We start from the raw sequence: 24479 nt of genomic DNA on the forward strand, positions 1-24479 counted from the left end.
CTACTACAGGGTTGGCATGTACAGTTGCACAGGTTACACACTGCACAACACCAAGAGTTATGTGGCATAAACCTGGGTGATCCATCTTGCAGGTCAGTGTATAGTAGTGGTCACAGGCAAGGGCTCAGCTGGCAGGCAGTGGGGAACCTAGTCTCTGTCACTTTGTTGAGAAGTTCTGTTATTCTTCTTGAGCTCATTTCCTCATCTATAAAGCGGGGATGATAATCATAGGTCCCTCTTCCCCAGGGGGTTGTAAGGATTCTGTGAGGTAACAAAATGCATACAGCCCTTCACACAGAGCCTGGCAATAGTGAGCCCTCAGCACAGCCTAGCTTGCCATACTTCTGCCTGCTTGCCTGGACTTATAGAGTCCTTTCTGATCCGTTCCTGTATCCCCTGCACCCAGCCCAGTCCTGGCACATTGGAGGGACTTGGTACCCATTTGACGAGAGATTGGAGGAATAATGCTGATGGCAGAGAGGGTGTTTGGGGGACACTGGGGCAGGAGGCACTACTCTGCCTTCATCTCCCCTCTTTTCCCCTTTTGGAGAGAGCCTGGGCCTGGTCTGAGTTATTGCCTTCCCCCCACCTTGCCTGTCTCCAATGTACATTTTCTCTGGATGAATCCACCTAAGCAGAGGGTGAAACTGGTGCCCAGGGGCTGGATCCTAGGAGGAACACATGTTTCATTTGGCCTACACTATGACTTAAAAAATTTTAAGTTAGCTGCCGATATTTTAAAATTTGGAGATTTCACTTAGAAACCTGGATTTGCAGCTACTCCTGAAAAAATCAAAAGCTCCAGCAACTATGGGCCCTTGGGCTGGCGTTGAGCTGCAGCTGGCCCTTCAGACTAGGCAGATGCCACCAGCTTTACCTGTCCAAACCCCTCCTTTGTGTTTCCTGACCTTCCCCTGGTGTACCTGTGGCCGCTAGCTCTGTGGAGCTCCTGGGCAGTCCCGGTGACCTCTCAGGTCTGGGTTTGGCAAATCATGGCCGTGCCAGGGCTTTTGTCCGTGTAACAAGTGTACCTCACCAGACAGACTCAGCAGAGGTTCTCTCCGAATGTGCCAGCCAACGTGCTGATGCTCACGGCCAAGCCTCCACTGTAACCATCCTGCTGACTTTCCCTTCCTCTGCTCCCCGCGCCCCCCGCCCCCACCCCGGCTCTATCCATCCAGCAAGGCTGCTGCATTGTTTTGGGACACAAACATACACACGTTATTAGAACCCCAGATCAAAGGCGGCGTCCCATGGCCTGCCTCTCAATGGTCCCTTTGTGCAGACGGAAGCCTGTGAGAAAGAATCAGAACCCAGGGAGAGAGGGAGGGGCCGAGGAGGGGGGCTCAGTACAAAGATACTTGTCACCCAGAGAAGTCCGCAGACAATGATGTTAAAAGAGGCGCCAGGTGGAGGATGTACCCCAGCTCTCTGTTGGAAGATGCAGATGGAGAATTCTCCGTTCTGTGGAGAAGAAAACACTCATCCCAGTGGTTTCAGAGAGATGGGATGATGGTGGTGGGATGTCTGAGCACCTCCGTGGCCCTTTCTGCCTTGGCTGGGGGTTGGTGTGATGAGGGTAAAAGCTGTTGGAGCAATAGAGAGGCAGCGACCTTCTCTTGGGCACCGAGTCAGAAGAAACAAAAGTGATGTGGGAAGGGATTTTGGAGAACTCCGGGAGATGCCGTGGGAGATAGTGTCACTCCTGGTCAGACGGGCCGTTCGCTCAGCCATTCTTGCCTACGGTGAACATTTCTAAAGCCCCAGCTGTGCGCCAGGCCCACGGTGGTGTGAGGCAGCCGTAGGCATGGCTAAGTTGGGGAGGGCAGGGTGCCCTGCGCTAAGCGCCTCATCAGGGACAGCTGGCATCCACCGGTCCCGAGCTGGACGCCCGGAGCGCTTCACGCACATTGTCTCGTTTATCTCTAGGGCTGCTTTGAACAAAGAACTGCTTTGAGACTTGAGATGCTGAGCCAGGAATCCTGCCTGCTCTGGGGAGCGGGGGTGGGGGTAGGGTGGGGGGGATGGGTTAGGGCTTCAGGGGTGGGGTGAGCAGGTGTGAGAAGGATTTACTGAGCAGGGGGTTTTCTAGGAGGGCAGCCCATGTAAACTGGATGGGGGTCAAGAAGTTGCGGAGCCACTGAGATTCCGAGGAGATGGGCAGATACTTGCCAGTCCCTGAATTTGCTCTGTCCTTGGCCCTCTTCTGTTCTCTGTCTGCACTCATTCTCCTCACGGGATCTCATCCAATGGCAGGCTTTAAATTCCCTCTCGAGGTTTAGGACACCCAGGTGCAGCTCTCCAGCCTGCAGCCTCTGAACTCCAGGCGCATAGATCCAACTGCCTACTTGATCTGGCTGCCCGGATACCCAAAAAGCCTCTCAAAATAACGTGTTCCAACAGAGCCCTGAGCTTCCTTGCCCTGCAGACAGCTCCCCGCACAGGCTTCATCATCTCAGTTAATAGCAGCTTCTTTCTCCCGGTGGCTCAGGCCAATGATTTCGGCAACTTCCTTAACTCTGCTCTTTCTCTCCCACCCCATGCCAGTGTATTAGCTACTTGTTGCCACTAACTTCCAAATGCATTCAGCCTCCGACCTCTCACCTCCTCCACTGCCATCACCCTGGTCTAAGCCACCATCACGTCTTGCCAGGACTGCTGCCATCTCCTCTTGGCTGGTCTCCTCGCCTCTGCCTGGTCTCCTGCCACCAGCCCCACATCCACACTCTGCTCTCAACCCAGCAGCCCCTTCACTCCCGGTCACAATCCTCTAATGGCGCCTATCTCCCTCCAGTAAAGCTGAGGCCCTGGCCAAGGCCCACAGGGTTCTTATGATCTACCTTGTCACTTCCCAACCTCATCTTCCCCTCCCCCTCACTTTCTCTGCTTCAGAGCCACTGGCCTCCTTCTTCCCAAAATAATCCTGGCACGTCCCCACCTCAGGACCTTTGCACTTGCTGCTCCCCCTGCCTGGACCTGCTTTCCCCTGGCGTCCTTATGGTTCCTTTCCTCATTTTCACATTTTTGCTCAGAGGCTACCCTCTGACCCCTCTACCTAAAATTGCAACCCCTCCCCTGGTGTTTCATCTCCCTCTTTCTTACGTGATTTTTCCCATAGACACACCGTATATTTCACTAACTTATTTTTGTCTGTTTTGTTAACGTAACAGCGTAGTGTAAATTAGGCCCTCAACAAATCTTTGTTGAATGACTTAATTAATAAAAGAGAACACCTTTATTTCTCAGGTGCCTCCTCCCTGACGTCTGTCTCTCCTTCTCCTGCCCAGTACTGCTACTTACTCAATGAAGAAGCAAGTTCTATAACCCTAGTAGCTGCTGAGAAGCCTTCACTTTCTAGAGCCTCGAATGCGGTCTACAGACCAGGAGCATCAGTCTAATCTGGGAGGTTGTTAGAAATGCAGATTCTCAGGTCCCGCCCCAGACTGCATTTTAACACGATCCCAGGGGATTCATATGCCTATTAAATTCCAGGGAACCTTCATCTTGGTTCTTTGACCCCAGCCTAAAACAGAGGGACCAAGGGTCTCTCAGGGACCCAAGATCAGAACAGAGCATACAAGGCAGAACTAACAAGGCTAGGAGCTGGGAACAGGTAGTATCAGGGACCAAGACGGTCTGTGTGTCTGTCTGTCTGTGCATCTCTCTCCACCTGGTTGACTGTCTCTGCCCGTCTCTGACTGCTTCTACTCCTGCTTCTTTCTGCTTGTTCATCAGCCCACACGGACTCCCCGGCAGCTGCTCCAGCCTCTGGCATTACGGAGCCCTTCAGCTTCAGAGACCACCAGCAAACAGACCCCAGGCCCTGGGCCTTGCTCTTCAAATTCTGCACAAAGATCCTGATTGGTCAGGCTCATGGGTCAGGCATCCAATCAGCTGTGGCCAGGGAATGAAGAGGTCATGTGGTACCAACATGGCAGCAGGGGCACCATGAAGCTGTGCTCTGTGGGATGGGAGGAGAAGGTGGTGGGGGTGGTGGGGACCGAGGAGGAGGAGGGGGAAGGGGAGGCTAAGCTTGAAGGGAAAGCAGGTGAGGCAGGCAAACTGACCATGAGCTTTGTAACAGTGATGCTTTTCCTTCTTGCCTTGCGCTTTGGCCTTAAGAAGCCCCACGTGGAGCCTCATGCATGGGAGGTGTCTGATTGCTCAGAGGCCTGGAGGTAGACGTATGCGTTCTGAGACATGTTAAATGCACATCATAAGCACGCGGTGTACTCCTTCAGGGAGCCTCCCCACACTGGCTTTGTCCCCAGTGAACTTTCCTTCCTGTCACCCTCCTAGGCTAGGTCCCTGGATTTAGTGCTTAGAATTTCAGATTAGAAGGAAACTTAGAAGCCACCTAGTCCAGCATTTTCCAAAGTATGTTCCATGAACATCTGTTTTCACTTGCACCTCTTATAAAGGATTCCCCGGTCCAGTGCGTTTGAAAAACACTCCTTAGGATGCCTTCCTCTTGGAGAATCACAAAGCTTCGCTACTCACTGAAGGTTCTGACAAGTCCTGCAGAAAAGGAACTTGTCTCCCTTTGCTAGGCCAGGGCTGCTCAAAGTTTCCTACGGAGCCCTTTCTTTCACACAATAAGAGCATCTCACTGGAATTATGGTGTTCGTTGGAACCCATTTCAGCAAATAGTGAATAGTGCTGGACACTTCCTTCTATTTTGTGGATGTGCAGACCGTGTGCATCGAGGTGATTAGGCCCAGATGGTAACTGAAAAACAAAGCCTTAAAAAGATAGGAGTTTCTTTCTCCCTTTTGCGAAAGAAGTTGGGAAGTAGACAGGGTGGTGCTGTGACTGGAAGGGCTTCTCAGAGGAGCCTGGAGAGCAGCAGAGAGGCAGGGACTGGAGGAGAGCAGGGACAGGATAAGGCCGGGCTGGCTGTCTCCCTCCTCAGAGGTCACCTGGGAAGCCTGCATTCTGAACTTGCTGAGACACCCTTGACCTGGGATGTGTCGGCGTCACAAAAATTCAATTCATTTAGGCTCAAGTAGCTGTCTTTGGGGAGTCTTTCCTCTAACACCTGAACAGAGTGGCTTGAGGACCCTACCCCTTGTCCTGGGGGAAGCCCAGCCTCCCCCCACCTCATCTCCAAGGACTGATGCTGGGGCTGGCGTTCCTCCCGGCTGCCTCTTGCTCCCATCTTTTCCTGCTGATGAACATGTCCACTCGGAAGACTGTGACCTGTTGCCCTACGAAGGATCTATGTTGGGCTGTCTTTCTGGTTCCTTCATTCTGTCCTCTGCCACTACCCCAAAGACGTTGTTAGGATTTTGCCAAGATTTGGAGGGATGAAGGGCGATTACAGAACAAAGCAAGTGACAACTGCCAATCACATTTCACTGTTCTGAAAATGAATTGGCTGCCCCTACCTCACTGGATTGCCCCTTCTTAGGCACTTATATTCGTCACTCTCTACTCATACGCTTTCCCTTGCCACTCTTCTCTTCCCTTTCCCGGTTGCCGTCTTGAAAGTTCCTGTGACTTTTTCATGCAGGATAGTTTAACTCTCCTCTTCTCACCCAAACCAGGTTTGGCACTTAGCAATGCCAAAACTCACCAGGGACCTGTGGAATGAAGCAATGCCCGGGACCTAGGGGGAACCAGCAAATTTGGGCATTCATTATTTTTTCAGTATACCCCAGATCATACTCTTGGAAGCCCTCCCACCCTCTTACTGATCACAACACGTCACAGGGTAGAGATGGGACTGGGCCGGTTCCTCTCGTTTCATATAGAGCACCTCCTATGGGCAATGCTGGGTACTGCAGCTAGAGATGTGAGTCAGACAAGACCCCACCTCAAGGAGCCCAAACTCTAGGAGGGAAATTTAGCTCCCTCCTTAAAAAATAAGGAGTGCCAAGTGGAGAGAGAGGGGAGGGGACCTTGGCTCTTTCAGAGTGGTCAGAATTCTTCAGATGGGAAGGTCAAGGAGGGCTTCCTCTAGGAAGTGGCATTTGAAGGGGGCCAGAGCAGATGGCTTATCTTGGGGGCAAGCGTGGGACAGCCAACCAGGGTGATTTTTTTTTTTTTAAACCTCCCAACTCCACGTCTAACAGATTTCACCTAAACCAGCCTTGCTAAATCTCAAGCCCCATGAAACCCGTTTCTGTTATAATCTCTCTCTTATCTCTTCCTTGCCTTCCTTCCCCATTCTCCTCCCCTACAGGATGGGAAATCTTCAAAGAAAAAGATGTGTCACTGTAAGTATACAGCCCAAGAAGTGGGCCAGATAAATTATTAAAACACATAAAAAGACAGCGAGTGGTGCGGCAGGAAAACGGCAAAGGCCGAATGGCCACCCCAGGTGGACAGTGGGTTGGTGGCCCCTGGGGAGCCCCTCCTCAGAGGCCTGGACAGGCTGAGGTTTTACCACCAGGCCCACCTCTCCTGTGTCTCCCCCCAGGGCCAGGTTGGTGGGGGTGGGCGTGTCACGATTCCAAGAGCAGCGAAGTCCTAGGCGCCTGCTGGGCTGGGAAGGGCCAGGCTGAAGGTGGAGGGGGGCCTTTGCGTCTGGGCTGGACATTTGGGATTTACTTCCCCCAAGACTTAAAATGGTAACTGCAGTTTTAGTTCTTGCTTTTATCTCTTTTTGAACTGTAAAAAGAAATTCCCAAGGGGAAGAGGGGATACTTTTTTCTCATGCAAGAAGAAAGCCATGACCGGTTTAAGGAAGTAACCAACTTTCTGAGCACTGTGAGAAAGACCGCTCAGAGTTTTGCTTTGATTTAGATGCACCCTGGCGCTGGCGGAGGGCGGGGGTGAGAGAGACAGAGAGCACCCCCAACCGAATTCCATTTCCTTTGGAGGGGTCTGCAGGAAAGCTCCTACTGGAACTCAGACACACAGAGCCCCCCACCTCCCTCCTACTTCTGGTCCCTATCATCCTGCTCTGCTTTTCCATTTTCCTGCAGCTCAGGGGTTCTCACTTTGGCACTATTGACACCTGGGGCTGGACCACTCTTTGTTTTAGGTGGCTGTCCTGTGCATTGTAGGATGTTTAGCAGCAACCCTAGCCTCTACTTGCTAGATGCCTTCAGACATTGCCAAATGTCCACCAAAGTGCAAAACTGCCCACAGCTGAGAACCACTGCTATAGCTGGTGATGCCTTCTCACTTACCATACTGTTTGCCCATTCAATTATGTTTCTTCTCTGTCTTCCTCCCAGTAGAGTGCAAGATCCATGAGAGTGGGGATTGTTTGTTTTGTTCACTGATATATCTTAAGTGCCTAAAACAGTGCTTGGCACACAGCTGGCACTGAATCAGTATTTGTTTCCAGATGGGTGAGTCTCTCTCTAATGGTGGAATGTTAAGTTTGGACAGTGTTGGGACAGCCTGGTGTAGTAAAAACAACATGGGCAATGGAATCAAGGGGCTTGGGTTCAGTTCCTAATCAGGTCATTGCCTAGCTGTGTGACCTTGGGCACGTGACTTCACCTCTCTGAGCCTAGTAGTTCCCTCCTTTGTAGAATAAGTATGAGCCTGCATCAAACAGTGGTTGTAAGAGTTATACATGACTTAGGACAATGGCTGACACACAGTAGGTACTGAGTAGAGAACTGCAATATAAAATGGACAATAATAATGTTTTGGGGGGTCCCAGCACTCCTCAAATGAAACCAGCCTGCTATGAGCGTTAATGTACCTGCTTATAGGATTAGCCTTCATTTCCACACAAATGGGTGTGTAGAAAGCAAGTTTGGAGAAAGGAAGTAAGACACTGTTGGGTGAAGGGATTTATGACTCTGGAGGGCCACGCAGTTACCAATATCCTTTTGAGACATGTAGATACTCCAGAGTTATGATGTCCAATACAGTAGCCACCAATCACCCACGGCTATTGGTCACTTGAAATGTGGCTCGTCTGTGTTGAGATGTGCTCTAAATGTAAAACGCACACCAGGTTTTAAACAGTGCAAAACAAAGAATGTACAACATCTCATTATAAGTTGAAATTAAAGCGTTTTTGATATATCAAGTTAAAGAAAATATATTAAAATAAGTTTACTGTTTCTTTTTGACTTTTAAAAAAAAATGTGGCTACTAGGAAATTTGGAAATTACATATGTTGCTCACATTATCTTCCTTTTCGGCAGTGCCCCTCTAAGGAGTTGGCAAGAAGGGCAGAATTGAGCCTCCATTTTACAGACCATAAAACTGAGGCTCACACAGAGAATTCAGTCGTAGCACAGAGTTTTCTTTTCCCACGCCTAGACTACCGAGTACCAGGAAGAACTTAACAGGCCCACAGCGTCCCTAGAAGAGCAGGCGTTCTCTCTGAGAACCACAAAGGTGGAGTGGAACCCCTTGATGTCGCCCTCCCCTCCGCAGAGACCTCCCCAGACAAAACAAACAAGCCCTTGGTCTGGCGAACTGCAGCGGGGAGCGGAAACCAAGGAAGATCAAAGACCCAGCGGTTACCCCCTTCCGGGCTGCACAGCTGGCAGCGCGCCCCGACCCCCGGCGGGCACCCACGGGCCCCGGGATGCGGGGACAGCGATTGGCTGGCAACTCGTGGCTTTCGGACACTTGTAGCCGCCGGGAGTTGGCTGGGTCCACAGCTGGCCGAAGGTGCAGTGGGGGCTTCTCCTGCACAACCAAATCAAAACGTAGAGAGTCGGAGGAGAAGGTGGGCGGGCACGGGGCGGGTAATAAGCGAACACTTTCTGCAAAAGTCCGATCGTGCAACGGAAGGGGCAACGCTGCGGGCGCTCCAAGCAGCGTCTCTTCTCCGACCTCAGTTTCATCACCTGTAAAGCGGAGCCGCTGAGTCCTCCTGTCCGCTGCCAGGAAAAATAGAGCGGAGGGAACGCACAGCCCCGTGAGCCAGAGGAGCGGTTACTGCAGAGCGGGCAGGACCCAAGAGGGTGTCTGTTCCAATACTCCTCCTGGCCAGAGCTCCTCCGCCTCCCATCACCCCCCCACCCCCGGTCCCCAGTCCCGGGTCCCCAGACCCCGGCCCGGGTCAGAGACCGCAGCCTGGAGGGGGGCGCTGTGTCCAGCCCTGCAGCGTCTCTCCACGCCCCGCCCCCAGCCCGCCGGCCCCGCCCCCAGGCTTCTCCCTCCGCGGCCCGCCTCGCCTTTGATGCGCCGCGCCCGGCCAATGGGCGCGCGGGGAGGCGCAGGCTGCGGCGGCGGGCTAGGGGTTCGGCGCGCCCGGGCGTCAGTCCGGCCGCGGCGACGGCGGCAGGATCGTGTCGCGGCGACCTTTCAGGATCCGCTCGGCTTCGGGGCTGCTCCAGGAGGAGGAGAGCGAGGCGCGGCGCGGCGAGCCGCAGGGCCCGCGGGCCGGGCGCATGGCTTAGGGACGCCCCCTCCCGCAGCGCCCCCAGCATGGGGAAACTTCACTCCAAGCCGGGTCAGTGTCCCCGCCCGCGTGCCGGCCCCCTGGTCCCCGCCGCCCTCGCCCCCGCGATTGCTAACTCTCTGCCTCTCCTTTCTTTCCGGCTCCCGCCGCCGCCGCGCGCGATGTGCCTGCAGCCGCCGTGTGCAAGCGCAGGGAGAGCCCGGAAGGTAGGGGCGCGCGGGGCACGGACCGGGGGGGATAGACTGGGAAGCACCGCGGACGGCGGCGGAATGGCCTAGCCCGCGGATCTTATTACCAGGGCCACCCCCACCCGCTACTCCAGTCACCAGTCCCACAAACCTTCTCCTTGGAGCGGACTTTGTGTCCCCTCCTCTGTCCATCCTACCCCCTCCCCGCTATCCTGTGCTCTCTCTTCTGACTCTCAACCCCTCCTGTTGCGGTACCCCGACCCCGCACTCTCTGCACCCCCTTTTCAGGCTCCTAAGCCCCTTCTCCAAGAGCCTGCGCCCTCTCTTTCTGGCCCTCAGTCCCCTCTCCCGAGATCTTGGCTTCTGCGCCCCCTCTCCCAACGCTCAGTTCCCCTCTTCCCCTCACCCCGTGTTCATCCCTCCCCTCCTCAGTCCTGGCCTCTGGCGCTCGCTCTTCTGATCCCCAGACGCGTCTTCCTGGGGTCCTGCTTCCCCCTTGGCTCCGCTCTGGATCCCCGCTCTTGGGGCTTCGCTGAACTCCCTTCTCCTGATTACCTGCGTCCTTCTCTCGGATTGTGCGCGGCTCCCAACACCCTCCGGGTCCCTGCTGCCTCTGCCTCGCCCACTCTTTCTCTCCTCTCTCGGGTAACTTTCAGCCTAGGGGCCAGACTCAGGGGCTTCGTGTCGTCCCCGCCTCAGGTGACAGCTTCGCTGCGAGCGCCGCCTGGGCTCGGAAAGGCATTGAGGAGTGGATCGGGAGGCAGCGCTGCCCGGGTGGCAGCTCCGGATCCCGACAGCTGCGGGCGGCTGGCACCGTTGGCAGAGGAACTCGGGTACGATCCCCACCTACGTCCCTTTCAACCTCAGAGATGCTTCTCCATACCTACCCCCCGAACCCCAACTTTTAGCACCCTCTCGGCGCAGCTTCTAAGTCCAGAAATCCCTTCTCAGCTGCGCCTGACCCACCAATATGACCCTGTACACCCCCTGCCTTGGGGAACCTTATTGGTGACACAGGTGGCAGTCTCCTGTTCAGTTGGGGGCAGAGGGCTGCCGTGTGTGTGGGGGGAATGTCCTAGGTGATGTGGTGGTACAGGTCCAGTTGATGGGGAAGCTTGTCTGCGCTGGAGGGATCTGGGGGCCTGCTCTGACTTCTACCTTGTTTCTGTGGCCAGCGCTCAAAGGTGGATTTGGAGTTGGGGCTAGGGAAGTGGGAAGGCATCTGGGGGTGTCTGGGTGGAAGGCAGGACTGTGCCGGCCTCTGATGTGTTCCAAGTGTGTGACATTCATCAGTACTATCTGTCCTGCAGCCCCAGTACAGCCGGCTGTGATCTGGTGGTGGGCAGAACTTGGGGGGTACTGAGATCGGGGAGACCCCTTGGCTTGGCCCACAAGGAGAGAGAGGGCCTCATTCTGCTGTAGCCTGGGCCTACCCCTGGCCCTCCCCCAGTGGGTCCCTGAGGTTGGAGTTGTTCCTAGGGGAACAGTAGATGTGACAGGGGAGTGAGTGAGTCCAGCCTCAGCTCCTGGCCTGGCACTGGTGTTCACAGATGTCCTATGGGCTCCAGAACTCTGCACAGGGCTTTCAGATGGTCTGCGTGGAACTCGAGCAAGCCAAGGATCAAAGGATGAATCAACTTTTTGATGTGACATTTAATTTTTTTTTTTTTTAACTTAGAGGAGAACAGACTGAGTCTCAGGTCTGGTTAGTTCTTTGGTCTTGTCCATGGGCTGGGGAGGGGCCAGTGGACTTTTCAGCTGTGTGTGTGTGTGTGTGTGTGTGTGTGTGTGTGTGTGTGTGTGTGTATTTGGTGGTGGGACCTGGACTGGGTGCAGCCAGTTGGAGGAGGTGAGCCTGTGGATAAAGTCAACTCTTGTGCACGTATGAAATAACCCCTGCATCTGGAAGAAGCTCCCATCTCCTCCTCCACTGCCACTGCTGAGCTGGGGGCCTTCTCTTCTCCATTTCTCTTCATCTGTTGGCTGGGTTAGAATTGGAGCTGCTGTCCCCCGGGAAAGGCCAAAACTCGGTGGGCGGGGGCACTGCAGTTGGGGCCCTTTAAAGACAGAACTCCAAACTTCCCTTTCTTCCCCCACCATTTCTAGTTTTTGATCTCCTTATTTATTTAAAGCCCAATGAAAATGATCCGATTTAGCCATATGAACAAATGCATTTGCAGCTGAAGACAGAGGCCAACTGAGTGGATTTCCATTAATCAAGTTTTGGGTTTTTTCAGCCTGTTTATTTTTACAAAGTATTCCTGCAGAATGACATTTATTTGCAGTCCCCCCTGCTTTTTTTTTTCTTTCCTAAACTGCCAGGGAGCTTGCTCCATGCTTTAGGGGAAACTTGAAATACAGCGAGGGCTTACTTCAATTGACTTTTATCTTCAAAGCCATAACAAATGTTACCCGCATGTTTTTGGTAGGTCTCCTTGGCATCCAGTCCTGGAGGATGGGAGGGAGGAGGAAGGAAGGAGAGGAAAACAAAAGTCTGTCGTTTTTAATTAAATAGTAGTGTTCCCAGCAAGAGGAATGCGAGCCAGTAAAAGTTGCCATTGGGGGAAATGAGGGAGGGGAGGGAGGGGGCCCCAGCTTAGGACTATGGCTTTGGTAAAGTCACGGAATTTTGTTGCCTGGTTTCTTCCCCCATCTGAGGACAGCATGGGATGGTGTTGCCCCCTCCTTTCCCAGCCCCCTCTCTCAGAGAAATGCTGAGGGGTCATTAGTGTTTGTTCAAAGCACTTTTGAAGATGTGAGACACAGAGCCATCAGCATGACATATGTTGGGTGGTGGAGCGTGGGACCTGCCATCCAACATATTAAGGGGAGGGAATCTCTGCTGCCTTGAGAGTTGTGCTTGGTGACTGGGACCTGGATGCCTGGGTTCCCACCACCACTGGCCTCATTCCTGAGCCTGCAGAGGTGGGGATGGCCCAGGGAGAAGTCAGGGTGAGCCCAGGGTGTGGGGCTGCCCCGTGGAGGCCTGTGAGGTGATTTCAAGTGGTACCTGGAGGAATATTTCTTATCTTAAGAGTTACATTTTTTTTTAACCAGAAAAATATAAATAACTGGGACATAAAACCCTTGAATTCGCAGATATTATTGCTTAGGAGGAAGCTAAGTGGAAAGAGGTAGTCTAAAGTCAATTCTGAGAAAAATATTAAGTACAACTGGTCAAAATTGTGAATGAGAACGGAATGCCCCACATTTGGGAAATGTTGAGATACCGAACAGGATAGCAGTAGGCAACCCCCGGTCTGTTTAATTTCTGTGATTTCCAGTGGCACGGAAAGGGTGGCTCCAGGTTCTTCCATTATCTCATCAGGATGTAGGAGGGCGTGGGCGTGTGCTGAGTTCCAAGGACTGGCAGAGGTCCCCTCACCAGCCCCAGACCCGTCCTGGGGTTGGCCTCTGTGTCCACTCGGTCACCCGGCCTTTCACCAAAGTGGCGGGGGGCACATTCATGGCTCATCCAACCAGCATTTTTACTGCAACAATAACTACTATTTATTAAGCGCCTGTGTGTGTCAAGCACTTTGCTTACATTATCTTAATCCTCCTCATAACCCTGTAAAGTTGCCAGCCGGCTGGTGTGGACTCTGGTTTTCTCCCATTCTGGACTACTTTCTAGGACAGTGGAAACCATGTGTGGTAAAGTTCCACACGAGAACATCTGCCTGGAGGGGGTCGCACTTATTCATTCCTGAGAGGTGGCACCCTGGCCGGCTGCCGAGTACTTTGGGATGAGGCAGGTTGTGGGGCAGGCAGAAGCATGAGGGGCCCCTGCTTGCCCTCTTCCACTCTGAGGGAGCCTGAGTAGCTTAGTAAATGTTTAAATTGGGTCTGAGTTTCATGCAAGATCCTGGGATATGAGAGGGTGACCTCACTGGCAATTTAACCCATGCCTGCCCTCCCAAATACAAAACTAAATGAGATCAGTCTCGGCCACAATAGCTTGTCACCTTGTATAAGCCGTTTTACCTTTGTCTAACTTACTTAGCTCATCTGCAAAATGGGTGTAATAACATGCTTATCCCTGGCAGGGTTCTGGCAGATAACTCTTCACTGAAAGTAGAACGCGGGGAGAAAAGTACTGGCAGGTCCCTGAGGCCCTGGGAGAGGTGGAGATGGGGGCCCATATTATGAATCCAGAGGCTCCCCCTCCCCCATACTCTGTAGCCTCACTTAGAGGGACACAGGCTAGGGCTTCTGCCCTTTCAGTGGGTACATGCTGAACTTCAAGGGAATATGAGCTTGGCAGAGAAAAATAATGAGAAATGTCACCTGTACAAGTACTGCAGAAGATGACTGATACGTGAACAATTTGTATGCCAGACAACAGTATGCTAAACAATTAGAAATTAAAATAAGCATAATAATCTCAGAGATAAAGGACAGTATTAGAAACACGAAGCAGCAACAGGCAGTTACAAAAGAAAACCAACTGGAAATGTTGGCTCTGGAAAATATAATGGGTGAAGTTAACAAGTTTAGTAGATGGATGGAGTAGCGTAATGGACGCAGAGATGTTGATAGGAGAACACTCAGAGAAGCAGAATCTGCGCGTCTGTGTACGTTCCTGCAGCGTGTGCACACGTGCGCATATATGAATGTGTACAACTGGATTTAAGACCCTCCCCTCCCCCACCCCCCAGTTTGGTCCTTTTGTTCTTTTATGGCAGAGCCGCCTGAAGAAACAGGCTGAGAGCTTCGGTGCAGGCAAGTCTGCCTCTGGATCAAAGGTGGCTGCCAGGCGGTTTGGTAATTTGATTAGGGGGCACCTAGTGCATTTTGATGTTTAGGGAAGATTGGGAGGGTGCAGGCCCTGTTGGAGCCCGTGGGGATGTATGGAGCTGGGCGATGAGATTGGAGGCTGGCCCAGCTGCTGCCTGAGTGCCGGATTCCAGGGGAATTACCCTTGAATGATACCAGTTGGCACAATTAAAAGGCCCCATGTCTTCACCATATGGAAAGTGTTAGGCCTCCTTACGTGGTTTCAAAGCTATGTGCCGGGAGGTGGACTTGACATTTGAGGTAAAGCATAAATTAAATATTTGGTGTTTCAGAATTAAAAGATGATTTGCTTTGAGGCCAGTGGAGGCGTTTGGACCTCCACTCACTGGCTTCTTTGAGTTCTCCACGGAGGGTGCCCTCTGCCCCTGGCACCCAGGCCAGCTTCATAGCCCCACCTGGCAGCTTTCTGGACCCCTGGGGAATGGGGAGGAGAGCTGGGGCAAGCTGGAGCTGAACAGAGTGCCAGGTGGGGCTTCTTGTTTCTGGTAGGTCTGGATCCCTCAGGAAGGTGGGAGGTGGGCAAGGTTGTCATTCTGGGTGCTTTCATGCATCTCTGTGATGGGGTCTCTGGTAGAGGTTCGAGGAGTGCCTTATCCTCCCTTCGAAACTTTTCTTCTTTGAGAAGGACACTGGTTCCCCGAGTCAGGCTGTGTGTGTGTTATGTCCCTCGAACTCAGGAACAGACCCTCTACATTCATATCTTGTACAAACTGTCACAAACTCAGGGGGAAGCTAACCCAGGAGACAACCTCAGCATGTCCCACAAGCTCCTAGCCTTGGGGAAGGTTCCATCCCCTCACCCAGTGGGAGTGTCAGAAGTGAGGAGAGAAGGTGGGTGATAGACAGAGTGAATTCCTCCTCATAACAGGAAGCTTGGGCCCCTGGGCTCAGGGGCCAGACTGTCCCTTGGAGGGCTTAAAACAGCAAGGCTAAGCTGTCAGCAATGGAAGAATCACTTTCTGAGGAGTCCATCTTCCTTGTGGCAGCCCTGGGCCACATGGTGGGCTCTCATGATACATTTGCTGAATGAATGAATGGAGATAGATTAAGTCACCATCCCTGCCTCTTCCTCCACCAGGTTCTCTTCCCCAGCCAGGTGGAGCTGGAAGTAGGAATAAAGGGAAGAGTGGAATTAGGCCTTTTCTTTCAGACACTCAGCTATTAATTAATTATGATCAATAATGAATTGTTATTAATTATGGATTCCCTAGCTGTGCTGGGCATTGAGGCTACAGTGGCAAATCACAGAGCTGTGGTGCCTGTCCTCCCGTAGCTTCCAGTCTAATAAAGGAGACAAAGAATAAGCGTGGTCACAGGCACACTGGCAGACAGTAACACTCATGAGAAGCTGAGGCAGTGAGGGAGAAAGTGTGGGAAGAGGGGATGGGTTTGTGCAGTGGGAGCTGGGGGAGACCCCTCACTCGCTAGTGTCCATGGACGATGCGTGGTGCTTGGGTTGGGCCCTTGAGAAGGGACTCTGGGCTCCGCGGCTCTGCAGCCTGTGGGGTCTGGAACTCTCTCTGGTGCTCATTCTTTCTGCAAAGCCCCCCATGTTAGTGGCTCTTGGCACGTGTGAGCTACCTTCCCCTCTGGACAGGTGGGTGGGGCGGAGCCAGGCGGGCAGCCACCAGCGCGCTCTGTAGGGCTGATTCGCAGGCAGCGTCATGCACAGGGACTTGGGGCTTTACTCCAGCTGTTTGGGAGGAGGGGCAGCCCCTGCTGCCCTTCGGGGGAGGAGGGTCAGAAGCCCAGCCGTGGTGGGATGTGGCAGCCTGAGCGGTGGCATTGGCAGAGGGAGGCACCCCAAGAACCAGGGGGCAAGAGGCAGTGACAAGCCAATCCCAGAGAGAGCCCATCCTGCCCCAGAACTGCTGTGAACCTGTGCCTGAGGGAGGAGGGTCTTCTGCCTCAGTTTACCAGATGTGTCTGAGGAAGGGGCATGCAGCCTGACTCTCTGGGCCATGAGGCAGGGGCCCACAAAGAGATCTGCAGGCGCTGGGGAGTCAGGGACCCCTCAGTCCTCCTTGCTCGGGGGGTTCTCGCAGCCTCACTCACTGGCTGTAGGTTCACAACTTTGGAATTTTTAGGTCGCGCGTTGGATTCCAAAGCAGGCCCTTCCGGCTGCCTCCCTGACTTACCGCTCTCTTTTCCACTCACGCATGTTCTTTTTGTGGCTCTTGTCTCTCACAGACATTCTTTCTCTTCCTCTCGCTCTCTCTCCCCCCTCCCTTCCCCACCCCCTCCCAGAGGAAGGGAAAAATTCAGACTCTCACAAACAAAATATCTGCCATTCCATCTGAGGGAGAACTGAGGCAGAAGCCCAGAATATCCTGGAAGAAACGCCAGAGAGAGCTGAAGGCCTCAGTTGTTTAATCTGGAAGGCAGGCTTTGATGTCACCGTGCTCCGTTTATCCTGGGAAGCTGCCTGCTTCTTTATGGCTGGCTTCAGACTCTGTGCATGAAAAATGGCCGAGTCCCTTCAGGAGCTGGAGGGAAAGCCTGATCCCTCCCCAGAGGGCAGGCCTGGTGACGCTGCCGCTCCTGCCAAGCCCAGGTGGGCTGGGGAACCTTTTCCAAACAAGCATTTCCAGAGACATAAGTAATTCTTTGATAACTTCCCGGGAAAGCAGAGGAGGCTCTTTATCCATGTGGGTACCCGTCACGGGGCTTCGCGAGGGAAGCCTCAGGTCCCTCCACTGAAGTCACCCTTAGCCCCAGAAGGGCGGCACACAGGAGCTCTCACCAGACGGCTCTGCCCTCTGGGGCGCGTCCTGGATGTGTGTTTGTTTAGAGGGCTCTGAGGACTTGCTCTGGGCTTCGCTTTCCTTACTTGTTGAGCCATGTGGGCTGCGGTTTGTGTGTGGCTGACGCCTTTCAGAGGATCCCAGGGTAGTGGGTGGGCTTCACAGCGGTGTGCCATCAGCTGAAGGACCCCCCCCTTCTCTGGGCCTCGGATCTTCAGGCTGAGAAGTAGGATAAAATCATGTATTATAATTTAGAAACTATGTAGTAAATGCATTCTATTCAAGTCATTCATGCATCTGTGCAATAGAAATTGAGTACTTGCTTTAGGCCAGGTATACATTTGCTCTGTCAGTAGAGCATGGTCCTGGTTTTCATGGACCTTACACTCTAGTAGGAAAAGATAAGTATTTTTAAAAGCAAATTACACAACCTAAGCTGTGATTTATGCCTTAAAGGAGAAGTGCTGGGTGCTTTGAGAACATTTAATAGGAATCAGACCTAATCTGGGTGGCTGTTCATTCTACAGATATTTGAGCATGGGTAGGATGTTGTAGAAACTATGAGGAAGAGAACATAGTTCCTGCGTCATAGAACTTGGAGTTTAGTGGAACTAAACTTTCATCTTTGCCTCTCATCTATTTTTCTTATCTTATTGCATTGGTTAGAATCGCCTCAACTTACTTAATAACTATTAAGTATGATGTTCATTGTTTATCTAGTTAAGAAAGCTTTCTTCATCTCCTGGATTGCTAGGATTTTTAAAACCAGGAATAATTATTGAATTTTATCAAATGCTGTTGGGGTGTTGATGGAGCTGGTGATTCTTTGCTAATATAATGTAGATTTGTATGCATGATTTACATAACTAGATTTCCTAGTGTTCAGCTTTCTTTGCACTCCTAAGTTAAATCCCTCTTTGCCATGATAGGCTGCTGCTTTAAAATGCTGCTGTATTTGATTTGCTAATATTTTACTTTGCATTGATATTCGTGTTTGATTGGCTCATGGTTTGGGAAGGTAGCTCTCGAATAATGAAGACGATGTTCAGGGAATGTTAGAGGATGCTCTGGGGGCTCTAGAGCAGGAAGTACCAACTGGTCCAGGGTCAGAGGGTAGTCTCAGAGGAGCTGGGATTTAAGACCAAGGTGCATGGGGGGAGGGGTGGTGGTGAGCAGGGCAAGGGGAGAGGACATGTAACAGCCATGAGTGTTTGCCGGACCGACCGGCCACGTGTGAGAAAGCCCTGTAGAGAAGAGGGTGGTTCATTTGAGATGCTGGTTGAAGTTCAGTTGGCTGAAGAGAGGTCACAGCCTGGGCCTGGGGCCCTTCTCAGCCATGTTACGGAGCGTGGTCTTTGTCCAGAGGGGAGACAAGTGTGTGAAGGGCCTGTGTGAGGGGCCAGCAGGAAAGAGGTGAGCTCTGTGATCTGGGGGGAGAAGGAATGTGGGGATGGGCTCTCCCTCGTAAAAATACTTGGGAGGATAAAGAGGAATCAAGTGACTGTATTCTGTGGGCTCAGTGAGAGATTCTGGAAGGTCTGCATTGGTCCAGGCACAGTGCTTGGTTCTCGAGTGTCACCCAGGGGACTCTTGAGGAGGCCGTAAGCAGGTGAAGGACCAGGAGAAGTAGATTAGGACATCAGGCGGTGTAGGGTGGTGCTTAAAGAGCGAGAACTTTGGAACCCGATGTCTTGGGTTCAGATCCTGCTGCACCATTTTCTAACTGTGGGACCTTGGGCATAGTGTCGAACCTCTGTCAGCCAGAGGTCTAGTGGGAAACAGATGCACTCCAGAGAGTTTAAATGAAACTAGCTTCCAGAGGTATGGGCAGGGTTCAGGGATACTTTATGGGGCATTGAGGTACCCAGGGACTGATGGTCCCTGGCAAGAGTGGGAAGCTGTTACCACCCCTAGGGCAGAAAGGGCCAGGGGAGGAAATGTTGGATACTTTAGATTGGATCCCTGTAGGAACCACAGCTGACGATGGGTGGAGACCAGGCAGAAGCTATAAAGATGGAGGATTAACCACAGTCAGACACATGGTACAGAAGTAGTGAGGGAGTGGAGAAGAAATACCCTAACTCCCATCTCCTCGTATCCTCCCGTTTCCTGCCGGGGCTTCGCATTGGCTGAATTCAGAAGCCAGAGGCCAGAAAGCTCCAGTGAATTGGTCCACAGGGTCAGCTTCCTGGAGGCACGGGGCAGTACAGAGAGGGTGGGGAATGGATGGGGGTGGGGATGGCAATAGAATAATCAACTCTGCTTGTGTTTCCTCATCTGTAAAGCAGGGATGATAATAGTACCTGCATCATAGGGCAGTTGTGAGGACTCAAATTGTAAAACAGTTGTAATGTCAGGCGCACCGTAAGTGCTCAATACAAGTTCGCTCTTACAGTTATAAGACCAGGAAGAGACACAGGGTTATGGAGATTCGGGGAGGTGTTTCTGAAGGAGGTGGCATGTCAGTATGGCTCTAAGGACGGTAAGACTGGGACCAGGGGTCAGAATCTAAAGGCCAGAGAAGTCATATTCATGAACGCAGCAGGCTGGGAGGGAGACACCTGGGAGGTGGGGGGACTAGGGTGCCCTGGGGAGCACATGTCCTGAATCAAGAGAACAGCATCCCTCAGCCCCAGCCAACTGTTGTCACGTGGGAATGTGGCCCTGGTATTGCCATTCTCTCGTTAAGAGAATCCAGCCACCTGGATTTTTATGTGAAATTTTTCTAATTTAAAAAATTATCATCAACTACATACAGTTTTTCAAAAACACTTTTCTGGGTGGACCCAGACAGCTGGAGTTGGCCTGGCTTGTGACTGTTGATTTAGACCTACAAGATTTTGGTGGGGTATGAATATGTTAGTGATAATAGTCCGTACAAGGGAATATTAAAAGTGCCTAATGGTTTACATGCATTCTTTACATGTATTATTCACCCTGTGTACAGACGAGGAGACGAGCTCAGCAAGTTAAGTCCTGAGCCCAGCCAAGGGAGAGCGGAGTCAGGCTGCCTCCAAGGCAGAGGGTACAGACCGAGCCGAGGCTGGGTGCTGGGGAGTCAGGGATAGCATGTTTCAGTTGCCAGGGAACAGGATAGGAGGGCAGGTGGGGTAAGTACAGTATAGATGTGGTTTGGGCCACTTTATACTGAGGCCCAGCGTGTGCATGTAGTAGGTGTCGGGAGTGTGTTTAGAGCTTTCAGAATCAGACTTCCTGGGGCCAAGTTCCAGCCGCACCTCTCCCCAGCCGCGTGGCCTTGGGCCACGTGACGGCTCATTGCTGCTCCTCAACTTTCACAGCTGGTGGAATGGACAGTCATGGTGGCTACCTGATGGAGTTGTTCGAGGACTGAAGTGAGTTCACTGGCAAATCAGGGAGGATAAAGCAGACGTCACCCCTCCTCTTGCAGCTTTCTCGTGTGGTTAGCTAACGATCATCCAGATGTGTGCTAAACATGATGAAGGGGAAGAGCAGGGCATGGTGAGAGAGAATGAGGAGGGTTCTACTTTGCACTGGGGAGTTAAGTTGTTGAGACCCAAAGGATAAATAGCCAGGTGATGAAAGGTTTAGTAAAAACATCTCAAAGGGTTTGGGAAGTGCAAAGGCCAGGAGGCACGACTGGCAATAGAGGGTCTTCAACCCACTTCTGGGTGTCTGGCTTAGGACAGAATCCAGTCTCTGAGATGTTCAGGCAGACATATGCGGTCCGGCACCGGGGGTGGGTAGCTCTTGGGGGTTGCGGGACGCAATGCTCTATGTTGCAACCTGTTTTGGTTCTTCGTCCACCTGCTGCAAATCTTCTTCCACGGTTTTATTTTTATCGATGTCCGAACACTCCAGCTTCTCTCCTTTCTGGCTGGGTGGGAGGTTGGGGAGAACCTCCTGGTCCCATGAAGTAGTGTCAGCCGGGAGCTGATTGGCTGGTCTGCCACGTGCTGCCCAAGCCCCTGGCCTTGAGCTTGAGTACAGAGCTGGGGCCCTGGAGAGGGTAGGGCAGAGCATAAAAGTCCCTGTCAGCAGGATGGGCCTGGCCACCGCCAGGCTACAGGTGAGGCTGGGGAAGACCGGAACCTCCCAAATGGGCTCAGGCCCAGGGTGTATCTCTGACTGCAGAAGTCTGCGCAGGCTGGTGGGCCCCTCTCACGGAGGCTTTGGCGGATGGCAGCTCCACTGTGTAGGTTTGGGGGTGCTACCTTGGGGTACTGAGGCCACTCCGGGCCTGGCTTCCAGAGGTAACCTTGTTACAGGGCAGTTTTTGACCTCGACCTTGTTTTACCCTTCTTTCCCCTAGGGATCTAGATAGACTTCAAAAGCAAAAAGATGATGTCAGAAAACAACTACAAACCAGGAACGAGGCTGCCTTTTCAGTGCATGGTGGGAGCACTTATCTTGCTCCCCTGCCCTGGAAATCCCAAGGAGCCCACTGCCCCGGTCAGTCTTGGGTATGTGCCTCCTTTCTCAGTGTTCTGTGGCGGCAGCCTCAGTGTGACTGTTAAGTGCCTGTGTATGCTGAGCCCTGTGCTGAACCATAGGTGCAGCATTAAGTATCTGCTATATGTCAGGCCCTGGGCCAAGAGCTGTCCCTACCACTCAGTTCTCACAACACCATTATGAGGCAGGTACTATTATTATCCCCATTTTACTGCTGGGGAAACTGAGGCTTTTTAAAAAATATTTATTTATTTATTTATTTATGGCTGCGTTGGGTCTTCGTTGTGGTGCACAGGCTTTCTCTAGTTGTGGTGAGCAGGGGCTACTCTTCATTGAGGTGCATGGGCTTCTCATTGCGGTGGCTCCTCATTGCAGAGCATGGGCTGTAGGCGCGTGGACTTCAGTAGTTGTGGCTCGTGGGTTCAGTAGTTATGGCTTGTGGGCTCTAGAGCGCAGGCTCAGTAGTTGTGGCACATGGGCTTAGTTGCTCTGCAGCATGTGGGATCTTCCCAGACCAGGGATTGAACCCATGTCCCCTGCATTGGCAGACGGATTCTTAACCACTGTGCCACCAGGGAAGTCCCGGAAACTGAGGCTTTAAAGAAATCTACTGTCTTGCCCAAAGTCACTTGACTTGGAAGTGGAATCTTGCTCTGGGAAGATTTAAATTCAGATCAGTCTGATTTTAGAGCTATCTTAAATCATTATAAGTGAGTTTTTTTTCCCTTAAACTCTATGTTATAACCCCATTCATGGCTCATGAAATCCATGTAGTGACCAGCATTAAAAAAAATGAAATAGACAAAAATAAAAATATAAGAGAATATCCTATATAGTAATAGTAAATATTGCTTTGTGTAACTTTCTGTTTAGTTTATAGGTGTGGATAGCCATGTCTATAGATGATTGATAGATAGATATGGACATGTAGACATGGGTATCCATACCGATAAATAGATAGATCTATTTATAGATAGATATGTGTATATCTAAACGCACATCTATACCCAAACCCATATATACAGAGGCCCATTATAAAACATAATTCTTATTGTGGGTCACTATCAAAGTGTTAGAAAACACTGGTGTTTGGTCACTGGTCTAGACTCTGAGTCTGAATACCTGGTTTCAGGATCTAGCTCTGCTTCTCACTAGCTGTGTGACCTTGGGTAAGTTCCCTAACCTCTCTGTGCCAAAGTTTTCTTTCTTGGCTTCAGAGCCTTTTGGTTTGTTGACTTTTTGGCCAGAACAGATTGTCCCAGGATTGCCATGGTTGCTGTCTTGTTCATCAACTCCATTTGCTTAGGGCATGAAGAGGGCTCTTGGGGATGCTGATGTCCTCTCACCTTAGAAACCAGACTCTGAACATGACAAGCAGCAGTTGCACCCTGGCAACTAAATCTTTCTGGACAGAACATTGTTTTGGGAATCCTGAGCCTGGGGGTGGCTGCAGCTTAGCTATTAGGTATCTATTGTGATCTCTCCTGGCCTTTGCTTCCTCCTCTCAGAATGTAGGAAAGAAAAGGTGGCTGTCTAGGTTATCTTCTGCTGTGTGACAAATTATTCCAAAACTCACTGACTTGATATTTTATGATCTGCTTAAGATTATGCAATTTGAGCAGGGCTTGGCAGGGACAACTTATCTCCAGCTCCATGTGCATAGTTGGGTTGGCTCAAACAGCGAGGGGCCACCTGCCACAGAGCCACTTGGCTTATATGTCTGGGGCCTCAGTTCTCTTCCAGGTGTCCTCACCACTGGTTAGCTCGGGCTTCCTCGTAGTACGGCGATCTCAGGGTAATCAGACTTCTTACACTGTGGCTGGCTTCCCAAGAGTGCAAAAGTGAAAACTGCCAGGTTCTTTAGGTTTAGGCCTGGAATTGGCAGTGCCACATTCTCTCTGTTAAAGCAAGTCACAGGTCCAGCCCAGGTTTAGGGGAAGGGATTACACAGGGGCATACGTACTGGGAGGTGTGATTGATTGAGGGCCATCAAAGTAGTGTACCAGAGAGGATGTGGTCTCCCAGAGAGAAACGGCTGAGAGACTGAGTAAGGAAAAGGACTGAAAGGTGTCCATTGGATTTAGGGTCCTGGTGGTCACTGTCCGGTTTGACAGGAGCTGTCGTGGTGGAATGGCAACCGAGATGAGACTGGCATGGGTCCTGAAGGGACAGGGGAGCACTTACACGGGAGCAGATGCACATACTTGTAAGAACATCCATGGCTACGTTATTTGGAAGAAGGAAAATCTGTAACAACTCAAATATTCATCACCAGTAGACAGGCTAATAAACAGTGGTGTAGCCTTTCCATGGATCTCTCTGCAACTGGTAAAATCAGGTGGAGTGAGGGCCACAGGCTGATAGGCAGGAGGCCCTGAGATGCTGTTGAATGAGCAAAGCAAGAGCAAAACATCACTGTAATGTGGCCCCGTTTTCTGCACTATACAAAGGTCTGTTCAGGCCTGTGTCTCTATATATTTGCAGGTGCACATGGAAAGATCTGGAATAATACACTGTCAAAGTCTGTTTCCCTGAGGAGTGAAGTGGTGGGAGGTGGTGAGGAGAGAAGGAATTTCACTTTTCACATTATATATTTCTACATTGTTTGACTTTTTTTTTTCTCAATGAGCATGTATTACTTTTGTATTTTTCAAAGAGCCAATACATTTTATTTTTATTTTTTTAACATCTTTATTGGAGTATAATTGCTTTACATTGTTGTGTTAGTTGCTGCTGTATAACAAAGTGAATCAGCTATCCGTCTCGGGAGAAGCTTTTCTGGAAGGGGTGGAGAGAGAAGCCGGTAGCTGGAAGGGGACGTGGGGCTGGGATGGACTCAGGGTACGGCCCAAGGACCACCTACATCTGAAGTTCCGAGTGCTGTTTAAAATGCTGAGACCTAGGGGCCCCTCCCGCCGCAAGCCCTCTGAATCAGAGCCTCTCTGTGTTGGGCAACTGGACCCTATAGGAAAGGTGATGGTGGGAGGGAGCTGG

General features: G+C 51.7%; 1 protein-coding gene across 2 annotated transcripts in view; it reads left to right on the forward strand.

Moving 5' to 3' along the window:
- The first annotated feature begins 9195 nt into the window (after nt 1–9195).
- The window catches only part of NKD1 (NKD inhibitor of WNT signaling pathway 1), an 88142-nt gene continuing 72858 nt past the window's right edge, over nt 9196–24479 (forward strand). For both annotated transcript variants that reach the window (XR_004034423.3, XM_030833003.3), the window contains exons 1-3: nt 9196–9376; nt 9499–9531; nt 10213–10346. Coding sequence is in view for 1 of the 2 variants with exons in the window: in XM_030833003.3 (XP_030688863.1) it covers nt 9352–9376; nt 9499–9531; nt 10213–10346 (192 nt within the window). In the remaining variant the exon portion in view is untranslated. The remainder of the gene's footprint in view (nt 9377–9498; nt 9532–10212; nt 10347–24479) is intronic.

Source organism: Globicephala melas, chromosome 19 (genome assembly GCF_963455315.2).
Source record: "Globicephala melas chromosome 19, mGloMel1.2, whole genome shotgun sequence".
Lineage (NCBI taxonomy): Eukaryota > Metazoa > Chordata > Mammalia > Artiodactyla > Delphinidae > Globicephala > Globicephala melas.